The sequence below is a fragment of the Heterodontus francisci genome, chromosome 2 (assembly GCF_036365525.1).
Source record: "Heterodontus francisci isolate sHetFra1 chromosome 2, sHetFra1.hap1, whole genome shotgun sequence".
NCBI lineage: Eukaryota > Metazoa > Chordata > Chondrichthyes > Heterodontiformes > Heterodontidae > Heterodontus > Heterodontus francisci.
Window position 1 is genome coordinate 128,658,207 of NC_090372.1, and position 14,466 is coordinate 128,672,672.

A 14,466-nucleotide genomic window follows, 5' to 3' on the forward strand; every position below is an offset into this window, starting at 1 on the left:
GACCTGTATGCTTACTAAGCCAATGAAGTTGCAGGATATTACAACAATGGTTATAAAATGCCATTTCATAATTATTCACTGCCTGGTGCTGAAGGATAGATATGAGATAAAAGAGTGATTCTACTAATTCTTAGTAGAAGATTATTATCGGTGTTACCTGAATTATGGATAGTGATGCCCAGGATGATATACAGACAAGGAAACAATTTAGATCAGGCCTCAATAAAACAGAATTTAATCAACGTACGCAATGTATTTATATTCAAAAGCTTTCCCAAAATATATGCTAAAAAGGCAAATGACGTGTTGGTCATGTATCCAAGTAACGTTAAGGATAACTGGAATAAGAAATCTCCACATATTTCCAATCCTATGTAAGCATTAATTTCCTGTTATGATTAGAATGGTAAACTGCTCCTTATCCCAGAACAGACTTTGATCCCTTTTCTTACAGTTACACCCAAAAGATAATTTTGGAGATTATAATTTCAGATATATTTATTCATACAGTCATACTCATATCTTTACTTACCTATTCCTATTTATAATTCAGGCAATATCATAAAAAGGAGGGTTTTTTAATTCCAAAGGCGCCATCAATTTCTTCAATTGGCAACTAGAATTATGCAAGGAAGAAATCTTCCAATTTTCTACGTGGAAAACAATCTGCCTGTCATTGTGCACATAAAAATGCACTCAGAGGACTGAGGATTTTAACTACACTCTACGCTCCTGCTGTCACAGCTTCATTGTAATGTGTCAAGTCACCTATATTGAATTATCTTTATATGAGGAGTGACAGTAGGTCAGCTTGACCACATACTGGCAAGCAGTTAGTTCCTCCCTGCTGGTTGATGTAATAAGACTATTATTGTCCACTCATACGCATACTGATTTGATATAAATTTAAATCTGGACAGATTCCAGAGTCAACCTTACCAACCTCAATTCTAGGTGCACAGTATGTCAAATGGACTATTCCTACCCTGCCACTGCTCTCAAGGAGATAAGCTCATATAACAAGGCTGAGGCCTTCCTGGGCTGTACATCTCAGTACCACTGAACGATACATTTACTTGTGCAGCTATTGGTACAGTTTCTTTACTCACCTCAAGAACTTTAATACTTACATTTACATAATTGGCATTCATGTAATCTTCTGACGCATCCAATACAACTCTTGTAACATCGTCTATACAAAAAGGGAAGAAAAATGAAATCCAAGATTTCCAAGAAGTTGTTCTCAAAACTTTTTTTCTTTGACATTTCATTAAAATCAAGAAAAATCAGATTTAAGGTTGAGTGGTTTGTTTTTAGTTCACTGAAAAATAAAGCTATTACTTTTGTGTTTTACCAGCAAATGCAATATTACCGACAGAAATAAGTCAAGAAACAAGCATATAGCACTCACATGGCAATACATCTTTGTATCTGTTTTTGTCCATATTTTGTGGCATCTTTGCACATGTGATAGCTAATCCAGGTTTTTTCCTGTACAATTGCTAGAAAATGAAGACAAAAAGTATGAGTTCCTACTTGGCTGCGTTTTCACTTTTGTCTTTTTTTTCCAATGTAAAGCTTGTTGATAGCAGGAAAATGCTGTGTCTATGGTACTTCATTTTTTTTCAACCTCTCAGTACAGAACACAATGATGTTTCCCTGAGGGACTCCGCTTTACTTACTTTGAAGAGGAAGAAGAAAAGGATGAAGATAAGCAATGCAGGGAAGCCTTGCTCAAGCTTCTTTCATCTCTTTCGGTAGATATCTCCCCACAGGCTAGATCTGTCTACACCAGCTCAGTATGACAAACATTAAAATCCTTTTATGTTAGCATGTTGCTGATTCCCCTGTGCTTTGTCATGTTTAGACTAACTGTGGTAAATCTTCCACAGAGGTCAAAGCTCCTGTTCCACTATAAATTAATTGAACAAATTCGATAACTAATAAATACAAGGAATGCATATAATTAAGACTGGTCTGTTATAGGGGTCAAATTTGCGAAAGCCCAATCATCTGCATCTGTCAGACAGTTTCAACCTGGTGTAAAGAAAGGTTAAGTAGAAGGTCCCAAAGTCAATTAATGTTAAACGGCTATTTATTTCTTTTCATATTGCAGTAATACAATCTTTAGCTTTTGCCTGTTAAGCAGGGAAGTTTAAGTCACTTTAAAGTAATGCTTTATTGAGTGGTCATTGAGCCATGGCTGACCTTGCAGTAATGGTTAGTTTCAAAATTAAATAATATGCTTAATTATTGATTCATTTGTGGAAAATGTCTGTTCTGCAAAATTAGACATTTTGGGTATGCATCATCATTTTAAATTGGGGTTTCTGTGGAAGCAGATTGACTGTAAAAAATAGTACTGAATCAAAGGCAGACTTATAACAAGAGATATCACTTGGTGCAATAGCAATTATATGTAACAAGAGTGAAACTATCTGAAAGCAAAAATAACTCAAAGAAGTAAAAATAAAGTTATTGATGAGTGTTACGACCAGGTGAGAAAGAGGTCTAGGGGTCCCTTTCAGCCTTCACCTGGTCTTACTGTAACAGGGTTTAATTTTAAACACACCATGTTTTTAGCTCCCCCTTGGTGAATCCTTGTTCTTCACTTGCCAATTATAAGGCAAAGAAACCAGCACAAACAGGCTGGCTTAGGTTTAAAGAAGAAAAGTTGAAATTTATTAAACTTAAGCTCTAATTCGGTTGACGCCTACGGACACATGACGTGCCCACACTAGCATGCATACGTGATACACACATGCAAATAGAAACAGAAAAGAGAAGAAAAATAAAGTGGAAAGGTTTGAGACAATATCTGAAGAGTTGTTGTTATGGTTCTTCGAGTTCACTGTACAGTCCTTGATTGTAGGTAGTCTTGCTTTTCGTTGGGGCCCAATATTCTTCTTAAACCTTGTTCGCTGTAGGAGACTTTTCTCTCTTGGGCTTCATGTGTCTTCAGTGGATTCAGAGGCTTGTGAGAAAAAGATGAGAGAGATCTTCTCAGTCCAGGAGCAAACAGACTTTCTGCCTTCCCACTCTCTGTGGCCAGTTCAAAAGAAAGCCCTGGAATAGCCAGATAGTCATGTGACCAGCTGGTCTAACCAGTCCTGGCCCCTGTGGATTGTATCCTCCTTAGCAGACCCTGGAATACGCATCATCACCTTCGATGTCCGTTAGTACGTAACTGCTTTTTTCCAGCCATGGCTGATCTGTTTAGCAAGTCATTTCCTCGCTCCAACAACAGTTAAAAATCAATGTTCATGACAAAATTGATGTGCCTCATTCTTGGCAGGTGGGGGCCTAGCATGACACCTCCACACCCAGCAGAATGAAATGCAATTTGAGAAAAGTGCATTTCATTAAAAGGGTCAAGAGAAAAATATGATACAGAAGAAAAACATGCATTTCTCTGATTCATTCACAAATCCTAAAACTTATTAAAATCGCCCCTTTTTTGGCATCCCAATAAACATGTGGTTCTTTTTTGGGGAGGTTTCTCTACCATTTGCCCATTTCCATGGCTGCTTAGGGTCTTTGTTACTGTTGAGGTCTGAAAAGGGGGTGGGCTTAGATTTAATTGGCCCTAAACTGGAATTTTTTTTTTCTCTCAGGAGAGCCAGTAGTGGGTGGGTCTATCCTGAACTGTCTTTCAGTGCTTTGCTGAGTCATGCAAAGGCTTCTGACTTTGGGGGATGGGTGGTTTTCTTTGGTTCTGACTGTGGGGGAGGATTCTTTGCTAATTTCCCCTTTGGCCCAGAGGACATTCCTGCCTGCAGGTATTTGTGCAGACTCTACTGCACTCCCATATGGCTCTTCGACTAGGTGAGGCACCACCCTCATGGTTTCTCTGCCCCCTAGAGGTCTCTCTTAGTCACTGCAAATGCTGTTAGCAACTCTGGTGGAGTACTTCTTGTGACTGCATTTACGTAGGAGGATGTGGGGTCTAACCTTTCACATTCTTCGGGATTGGCTAACCGGACAGTAGGGGTTTTCATCTGGGATTCCTCCCGGACTTCCTTCAACCTGCCCTCTTGGTCACTTTTTCCCCTTCCCTGTCTAACTTTTTGCCTGCCTGACCCTTTTTGTTCTCGACAGGGGTCCTTACAGTTCACCAGCCCTCTGCTGGAGGGTCTCCTAATACCAGTACAGGGCTTAGGGGTGCAGTTTCACTGTAGGTTGGGGTTTCCCCTCAACCCGACACATGTGGCAACTCCTGCAGTACTCCACCACATCTTTGTGGAGATTTGGCCAGTCAAACTGCTGTCTTATGGAGGCGTTCATCATTCATATACCGGCATTTACAGCCACTGTAGTCTTGTGGGCCCTTCTTAATATTTCTCCCCGGTACCTCTGCGGCACCACTAACTGGTGAACTACTTGCTCTCAGGTCTCTGAGGAGAACTCCATTTCCTCATCAGTACCTCATTCTTTAAATAGTAGCAATCAGGGACTTCCTCTGCTTCACGTTCAGACTGCGCAGCCTGTGTTAACTGTCGCAATACTGGGTCGGCTCGCTGAGCCTCAGCTAGGGAAAATCCATTTAATTCATTCCCTGGGTCTCCTAATTTTCCAAAGAAAGACTCGGACAAGCAAACCTCATGATCATCTGCCTGCAGTGTCAATGCAGTCTCCTCTGGGGGAGCTGGTTTGATCATGGCCTGATCGACTACATATTCAGGGAAACTGCAGGGGTCCACCTCCAGCCACTGCCCTGTCTCTCTGACCTCTTGCAGTCCTTCTTTCACTACTGGGGTGGGGGGGGGGGGCTACCACCTTCACCCCCGCCAGATCATTACCTAGGAGGTCAACCCCGTCCACAGGCAAACTAGGGACAATCCCTACGGCCACCGGTCCTGAAACTAGGTTGCGCTCCAAGTGCACCTGGTGTACAGGTACAGGCGTACACTGCCCTCCAATACCATTCACCACCATTTTGGTGTTAACTGCACTCTCTGGGGGAAAGGTCAGGCCTTTTCACAGTAAAAGGGATCTAGTGGCACCTGTGTCCTGAGAATCACTATGGGCTTGCTTGCCTCACTTGAGGAGTATGGGGTTACTCTCCCTTCAGACACAAAACCCTGATAACCCTCAGGAACCCTATTAAATTTTCCTGCACTTGCAGCAGTAGACTTCCTGGATCTCACTCTTACTGCTTTTAAAGTCACAGCTTGTTCTGCTGTGCTTTCCATCAGATTCCCTTCTTCACTGAGCAGGTTTTCCCTTTAGTTTCCAGCAGTCAGCTTTTAAATGCCCTTCTTTATTACAATGGAAGCACACAGGTCTCTGGGTCTCACTCTTGCTCATAGCACCTTCCTTTTTGGCTAGAGGAGGGTGCCCTGTGTCTCCTGATTTCCTTTTCTCTCCCAGGACTGCTTGGGCTCCTATCACCTTCCCACCCTTTGTCCCTTTCGGATTTGTGGGGATGACTAGGAAAGGTTCTCCCCTGGGGAACCGACTTATAAATTAAAGCAAACTCATCGGCCAGGACGGCCGCTTGCTGGGCTCTCTGGACCCGCTGCTCCTCTACGTGGGTCTTTACAGAGAGTGGAAAAGAGTGTTTAAGTTCCTCTAACAGAATTACTTCACTGAGATTCTCATATCTGAGCAGTACTTTCAGAGCCTTCAGCCACTGGTCAAAAGCCAGCTGCTTACTTCTTTCAAACTCCAGATAAGTTTGATTAGCTTGCTTCTTGAGGGTTCTAAACTTTTGACGATAGGCTTCGGGTACTAATTCATATGCCCCAAGGATAGCATTTTTGGTCAGTTCATAATTTGATGAACTCTCCTCTGGAAACAGGGAATAAACCTCATGGGCTTTTCCAGTTAGCTTGCTTTGTAGTAACAGAGGCCAGGTCTCAGCTGGCTTGCCTGTTTCTCAAAGGACACAAAAAATATTTCTACATCCTCCTCATTGAATTTTGGAATTAGTTGAGCTAGTTTTAACAATTTTGTACCCAACCCTGAATTTTGCTCCTCCATATTGGCCATGCTTTCACTGGTTTTATTGTGTTGCACCCTAGTAAACTCAAGCCGCTTCAGCTCTCTCTTCACATTCCTTCCGGAATATTCTTTCTCTCTCCCTCTCTTCAAATTCAAGTTTCCAGTATTCCAATTGTATCTTTGCTAGCAATACCCTGTCGGAGTCTACTTCTAACCTTGCTTCTTCTTCTTCAGATTCAAGGGAAAAATGGTTGGCCACTAGCCATAGGAGTTCCGACTTCCTAGCCTTGCCACGTACAGTGATCCCACACTGCTCAGCTATTTTCCTCAACTCCTCCATAGACAGTGCTTTTAACTTATCCTAAGTTACTTCATCCTGGCATGGAGAGCTACTAGCTTCAGTTGCAGACATGTTAGTATTCAAGCACACACAACCACAAGAAAACCTGTATTGAAATCTTACTCTTTTTTGATTGGGAAAAATTTGGCTTCCCACTTCCAATTTCTCCCATTTGTCTGTGGGTAAAATCCAGGATGGTAGCATCCAAAGTTCTGTCACAACCAGGTGAGAAAGGGGTCTATGGGTCCCTTTCAGCCTTCACCTGGTCTTACTGTAACAGGGTTTAATTTTAAACACACCATGTTTTTAGCTCCCCCTTGGTGTATCCTTGTTCACCGCTTTCCAGTTATAAGGTAAAGGAACCAGCACAAACAGGCTGGCTTAGGTTTAATGAAGAAAAGTTGAAATTTATTAAACTTAAATTCTAATTCAGTTGATTCCTACGGATACACGACATGCCCACGCTAGCATGCATATGCAATACACACATGCAAATGGAGACAGAAAAGAGAAGAAAATTAAAGTGGAAAGGTTTAAGACAATATCTGAAGAGTTGTTGTTATGGTTCTTCAGGCTCACTGTAGAGTCCTTAATTGTAGATAGATCTTGCTTTTTGTTGGGGCCCAGTATTCTTCTTAAACCTTGTTCGCTGTAGGAGATTTTTCTTTCTTGGGTTTCATGTGTCTTCAGTGGATTCAGAGGCTTGTGAGAAAGAGATGGGAGCAGACAGGAGATCTCAGTCCAGAGCCCAAATTGTTTGTACAAATTCAAAAAACTCAGGTTGCCCAGCCAGTTAGTCATGTGACTAGCTGGTTTGACCATGTCCATTTGTATATTTGGCTATCTTAACAGTCAACCTGGAATGCAAGCTCCACCTTCAACGTCTGGTGATCAAAAGTCCATTGTGGGTTGAATGTTAGGGAATGGCTGCTTTGTCCTTCCAAACACCGATGTTAATATGCAAATGTCTTTTCCAACTATTCAACAAGTCCTCCCTCACTCCAGTAACAGTTTAAAATCAATGTTCATGGCAAAATTAATGTGCCTCATTCTTGGCATGTTGGGGCCTAGCATGACAATATCAGATTGGAAAACGGCTGATTTTAGAACAATGAGGAATGAACTAACTGAGATGAGAGGAAAAGAAAAATTGGCACACTGGAGTGTAGCTCAACAGTCAGAGATTTTAAAGAAAAGTTATTACAGTGTGGAATGTATATATTATAATAAAAAAGAGGCTACTTCAAGTTTCAGAATACTACCGATAGTAACAAATTAAAATTGATGAGGACATGCAGGGCTTACAAGTATAATGGAAGAACATTTTAAAAAATTGAAGAAAAGGTTAACGAAGGGAGTATGGGGGGGGAAAATCTCTAAACATTTCATAAAGAACAGTAAGGTGCTCCACAAATATTTCAGTATTAGAATTGTTAAATGTGACATGGGACCCCTGAGAGATGAGGGTAGTGAATTGGAAGAAGATACTTAACAAGTACTTGCTTCAGTACATAAAGAAAAAGAGAAAGCTACTGGGGAGGAAGTAATTCTGAACTGGTTAAAACTGAGAAGAGAGTTGTTTTAAACTATGGCAGGATTGTACAATCATAGAACAGTACAGCACAGGAGGCCGCATTTGGCACATCAAGTCTGCACCAGCTTTTTCAAAGAGCAATCTAGTTAGTTCCATTCCCCAGCTCTTTCTCCCAATCCCTGCAAGTATTTCTGATTTCCTTTTGATGGCTACTATTCAATGTTTCTGCCAACCTATCAGACAGTGCATTCCAAATGCTAACCATTCAATGAGTGAAAAAGGTTTTCCTCATGTATCTTCTGGCTCTTTTGCCAATCACCTTAAATCTGTGCCTCTGGTTATCAACCCTTCAGCTGCTGGAAACAGTTTCTCTCTATTTACTGTACCTAATCCTTTCAAGATTTTAAACACCTCTATCAAATCTCCCCTTAAGATTCTCTGCTCCAAGGGCGAATAAACCTAGTTTCCCCAGTCTATCCATGTAACTGTAATTCCTCATTCCTGGAACCATTCTAGTAAATGTCCTCTGTACCCTCTCCAAAGCCTTTTTGTCCTTCCTAAGGTGTGGTGCACAGAATTGGACACAATGATCCAGCTGAGGCTGAACAACTCTTTTTTTATATATGTATATTTAGCACTTTATAGCCACTCCAGGCACTGCTTCACAAACCATTGACCACTTCTAGGCGCTTACCCATTGTCTTTCGAGACAAGGAGGCCAAAGATATTTAGCATATCTTCCTGGCTTTTGTACTCTATGCCTCTCTTTATAAAGCCCATGATCCCATATGCTTTATTAACCGCTTTGTTAACCTGTCCCGCCACCTTCAAAGATGCGTGCACGAACACTCCCATCTCTGTTCTGTTCTTGCACCACCTTTAAAATTGTACTGTCTGTCCTTATTCCTCCTACCAAAACTAATGAACTCGTAATTTTCTACAATGAATTTTGTCTGCCATGTGTCTGCCCATTCCATCAGCCTCTTTAAGTCCCTTATTATTTTCCTCAGTTTGTCATCTGCACATTTTGAAACTGTGCCTTGTACAGTGTCAGGTATTCATACAATTGACTTCTCTCAGAATAACATCCAAGGTAATTCTTTCTGCTCAATATTGCACAGTTCGTTACACATCAATGTACACTTGTAAGCTTGTCAAAGCTTTATTTTTAAATTCACATAAATTCTAGTATTATAGCAATTTGCAAAATAAAAGATCAGATTTCATATCTCATCAAAAAACTTTGGCTATTTGTTTGAAATTTTACTGAGAAGAACATGCATTTATATAGCCCTCTCAGCCTCAGGACTTTACAGCCAAGGAACTTACATCGACATTTTGAATGGAATTAAGTTTCTCCCTCATGATGGATGTTCGCCTTCATATAAAAGGCATAAAACTGCAATGATCAAGCACCATTATCACTGTCAAGATCATTAGTCAGATCAACTATAAGACTTTCCTATCTCATATTTCTTTCGCCATTTTAGAATATTCCACTTCAAGAGTCACTCTTAACAATCTGACTAAATCATAATTTGGTGAAATCCAGATATGGCGGCCAGTCAAACATGAATAAATACAGGGAATATAGACATCAAATATTCACACATCAGTTTTTCATCTGACTTTACAAGTATAAAATAAATATATACATAAACAATACAACTGCAAAAATTATTTTACAGTCAACACAGATTGAATAAACTTACATCAAATTGATTAAGTATAGCTCCACTTTCAAGCCCTTTACGAAGCTGAATCATGGATTCTTCTAATGATTCACCATATTCAGGATACGAGGAATGTATGGAATTATTTGGAAAACATCGGAAGACTGTTTCATCTTCCACCTTGTCCTCTCCATGACTGCTTGCAACTTGAAAATTAGATGCAATATAAACAAAGGCTTTTCATTAACAATTTTGCATTAAGCTGCTTACTTAACTTATTTATAATATTTGTATTATTTTTAGCTTAAATCGTAAGTTAAGAAAATATGCAACATAAACAAGCAGTGATAATACAATATTAAATGACTATGGAGCTCCTGGTGGTTTATTGTGGGGTGGGGAAGGGATATGAAAGAGAAATGGGGCTGATTCTTGCATCGCTAACATCTTGTTTATGCCTGTAAATGGAACAGCAGTGGGATGACAGGTGGGGCCTCAGTAATATATGCAAATAGGAGTCAATTGATGTTGTCAGTACCCCCCAACAGCATTTTTGTCTCAATCAGTGCTCTCACTAGCACTTCCTCAACATGCCCACAAACCGTGGGCAGTATAGGTTGGGAGATGTCCATTTACAGTGGTATTTAATGGGATCCTCAGCTGCAGTCAATGATAGTTGGAAGCAGGTCTGATACTAATTCTTCAGTCTGGGGTGTTTTGAGCCTTAACAGCTTCATAATTTCACCTTCTTGCTGTTGAAATCTTTAGCTCTGTTTCACACCTGATGCTTCCACCCCTCCACGTTAAGGTGCTGCTGCAGCTCCATATTTAACATCTGCCTTGACAGATTTTCTGTCCTCCCAAACAAACAAGCTGTCTACAAGCAGTGTAATTATTGCTGGAGCTTACCTGTTGTATTTAAATGAGCTTTGAACATTAAAATTGATCAGGCCAACTACCAAAGTACCCTCGAATTATTTTTTGGACTGCATGGATAATTTACTTCAGTGTGTGGCACCTTTAATTTTTTTTTGCGTGGCACGTGCACATGCAGTAACTTAAAAAGGCCAACTTGTGCACAGCTTGCACAGGGATTTTCAGGTTGCTGCACAACCACACAGCCCAAGAGAGAACATTGCCAACTACTAATGTCATTGGATGGACGGAACAATCACTGAGATATCTGGGGTTTTCTTTGGAACAGAGGAGGCTGAGGGGAGATTTAATTGAGATGTATAAAATTATGAGGGGCCCAGATACAGTGGATAGGAAAGACTTATTTTCCTCAGCAGAGTCAATAACTGGGGCAATAGATTTAAAGTAATTGGTAGAAGGATCAAAGGGGAGTTGGAGAGAATTTTCTTCATCCAAAGGGTGGTAAGGGTCTGGAACTCACTGCCTGAAAGGGCAGTAGAGGCAGAAACTCTCATTGCATTTTAAAAGCACTTGAATGTGCATTTGAAATGCCGTAACCTACAAGGCTACAGACCCAAGCTGGAAAATGGAATTAGCCTGGATAGCTCTTTTACTGCCGGCACAGACATGATAGGCCAAATGGCCTTCTCCTGCACCACGAATTTCTATGATTACCCAATATGAGCCAGAGTTGAAAGTCTATCCAACCATTTCCACAAGCACGTTCGTCTGTTTTCAACAGCAAATTAAAACATAATACACGTAGTTCATGTCAAACTTTTAGTTATACACAACGATTACCGTAATTAATAAATGTTGGTTGACAAAATTTGCCAAAATATTGACCGATAATAATCAATGTCACCTGTAATTTGTTTTCCCTCATGCTGTTCTGTTTCTCACCTGAAAAATGGACAACTGACAATTTAAAATTGGGGTGGGGGGTGCACCTTGCTGTACCCTTTGCTGTCCAAGACTCAACTGATGCAATTTTCAAGCTGTCTGTAAATCAGCCAGCAACACACCAGCCTGCGCCTATTTCGCTGGAGGTGGGGAGGGGTGGAAGTGGATGGATGTTTGTGAAGAAAAAGTCTAAAATCACCCCCAAGGAATCAGAAAGGAACTGTTTTTCTACAGATTAAGGTAGAAACTTGACAAATTCTCACAAGTAACCCTTATAAATGATTATTAAAACAGAATGCCCTACCAGAAAGAGCGGTGGATGCAGAACCCACAATAATAGCTTTTAAAAAGTGGCCAAATATTTGAAAAATAAAAATTAAAGGGTGTAGGAAAGAGCAGGGGAATGGGACTGCAAAAGTGCCTTTGTCCTGTCAAATTCCATGATTTTACAAAATCATAAAACATCCCAGCGCTTTGACGGTTTTAAAAGGCTGCCAAAGACAGCAGGAACTTTGGTATGACCACTAAATTAACAGTCTAAATGTTAAGGCTAAAGCACTTAATTGCAATAATATCATGCAGACTTTTATTTAGTACTATAAACAAAAGAAATTGTTCAATCCAGAAATAAAAATGTATTTTTTATAATTATCAATATTTTTACAAATAGCGAGTGAAAAGTCAACACACATGATTAACTGCAGCAAGCGTTTGCATAGATTGAACTTAATAGAAAGCTCTGTGTTTGGAATGAGAGCAGGAAGGGTTTTACTAAAGAATTTATTTTATGTTAAGGACTCCATTTTGTGTTTAAAGGACAGCTACTGCAGAAACATTGAAAAAGGCAATATCTGTAGAATGTCAACAAATCATTTCAAATCTCCAAAGTTGTACCAACTGTTGGTATATAAGCTGGCCTTGGGCAGTCCTAATTGACAGTTATCTGTTTGATAATTATACGTTTAACTTTTCTTAACATGCAAGGAAAGCTTTTAAGGTGAGACCCGCTCTGAAATGCTGAACTGATGTAAGTTAGTGTAAACGAAGAGTGAAGATCATGGAGGAGGTATGATGGAATCCTTTTTGCGCTGACGATAAAATCGAGACAAAGGGCTGGATTTTTAGTCCAGACTCAGGAACTGGAAGTCAGGACCAGTTCCGGGTCCCGACACCACACGCGTGTTCCAGACACACCCAACCAGATTTTTAAAGGGCCAGGCCACTTAATGGCAGGGAATGAGCGCGCCGTCCAATTAAGGACGGAGGGCTGGAGGGCCAATGGGAGACCGATTCATGATGGAGAAAGAGAAGGCGGCTCAACATGGAGGCATCCTCTGAAGAAGAGGTCAGTTATTTTTTAAATTTAAAATGGCCACAGCTCCCTGGTCATGATCCGGGGGGGGGGGGGGGGGGTAAATGGTGCAGGTGGGGGGTGCCTCCCTTGCGGGATGAAGTGTGGCACTCCCCCCACCAACCCTCACGCCCCCCACCTCCACCAATCCTTTTCCCAACCTGAGCTTGCCACAGTTGCCTGGCCGTGGTCCAGGCTTATGTTGTTTGCCCGCAATGCTGACTGGAAATCCCAGTCGGTGAAGGAATGGGATTGGCCCTAATTGCTCTCAGTTGGCTACCTGCTGCTTGTGGGTGGGTAGCTGTTCTGACCCCGACCTAGCCTCTCCAAAAATGGCTCGGAACTGGGATTGTGGTGCCGAACTGGCAGAATGGCCAGCGACATGAAATTGTGGGCCTGCCCGCCTCTGATCCCAATCCTGAAGAGCTAAGTGCTATTCAACCTTCGAGTGAACTTAGCAACTGTATCTGGTCTTCCATAGCCTTCACATCATCATCTGTATTGTCTGTTGGGTATAATTCACTCATATAAAATCTATGAACAAAAACACTGTGCTTAGAACCGTAATTATTGATACAGTGACAACAGGTCAAAGCTAGTCTCTCGGCAGTATTAACCATCGCTCTGAATTCCCAGAAAACAAATATATTTAGACTTTCTACGTAAGTAGAAATTTATGATGTCACACCATTAATGGGGAAAAGCCTCAATCTCAATTTTACTGAGTTCCTAATCTCAATGAAGTTATTAAGAGCAGCCAAGGGCAGACCAGACAATTCTGTACAAACAGGCAGGGTAAAATTAGTTGGTGTGATCCTTTGGCACACCTCCGACTGACTGGTTCAGGTTGGCCACTGGCAGAAGCTAACATTAGATCATAAGCCTTTGGTACAAAGCTGGGGAAGGATAAAACAAGGAGAAATTAGAAAAAAAATACTCAAAGACTAGACTGGTATCCATATCCATTATTTGTGTGAGTTGCTCTTCTGCATTAAACATGAACAAAAAAATTCTTACTGTAGCAAATGTAAAAACATAACTTTTTTCATTTTAACATTACATATTAATTGCAATAAAATTAACAGTTACAATAATTGACCAAGTCTCTCAACTATTTGTTACCTTTTCGTTTGACCAGCAGTACAAGTTCTCGGGAATGTGACTCTCTGCTTGCTTTTATGAACATAACAACCTGGTCATGAGTATGTTCAGAGATGTCTCTGCCATTAATCAACAAGATCTGATCACCTTCATTCAGTTTGGGCACACAAACGTCAGCCTATATAATAAATGTCAAAATATCTTAAATAAAAATATACAAGATTTTGGGATAAGGACAAAGAAATTATGTTAATTATGTAAAAAGGAAATTGCATTTGTGATTTGATGTAAGAGCAGTTTACTGTCTTTTGTTCTTTTTCAGCTTATACAGTATGTCTCCTACTGTAAATGTTTATTCTTGTTCAAGCAAAATCTGCTTTCAGTATTTAAATCCTAACAAGCCATAGGAATCAGACAGATTTTTGTTACAAACTTCCTCTTTATGCAGCTAGGAATTATAATTTCCTATTTCTGTTGTGAGGAAATAACCAAATGTTCTGTATTAACTCAAGCAAGAGGAATTCTTCGTATTTCCATGCATTTAAACTCTTAGCAAGCTGATTCCATTTCCTGTAACTCTTTTTAAGCACCAGTGGAAAACAGTATCGACATTGGTCAATAGTGGAGGGAAGCTCCTTCAGCACTAATTTAGAGAGCTTTCCGTACCAATTTCCTCATATTTATTTCTCCATTAAAGTTAGCCCAG

The 14,466-nt window shown here is 40.5% G+C and overlaps 1 protein-coding gene across 9 annotated transcripts in view; it reads right to left on the reverse strand.

Annotated features, from left to right (window-relative positions):
• Window positions 1-14,466, reverse strand: part of LOC137346782 (tyrosine-protein phosphatase non-receptor type 3-like) — a 360,471-nt gene that overhangs the window by 93,070 nt on the left and 252,935 nt on the right. For all 9 annotated transcript variants that reach the window (XM_068010672.1, XM_068010633.1, XM_068010662.1 and 6 more), the window contains 4 exons: window positions 13,782-13,938; window positions 9,530-9,696; window positions 1,412-1,502; window positions 1,131-1,192 (listed from right to left, as the gene is read on the reverse strand). In XM_068010672.1, coding sequence (XP_067866773.1) covers window positions 1,131-1,192; window positions 1,412-1,502; window positions 9,530-9,696; window positions 13,782-13,938 — 477 coding nt within the window. The remainder of the gene's footprint in view (window positions 1-1,130; window positions 1,193-1,411; window positions 1,503-9,529; window positions 9,697-13,781; window positions 13,939-14,466) is intronic.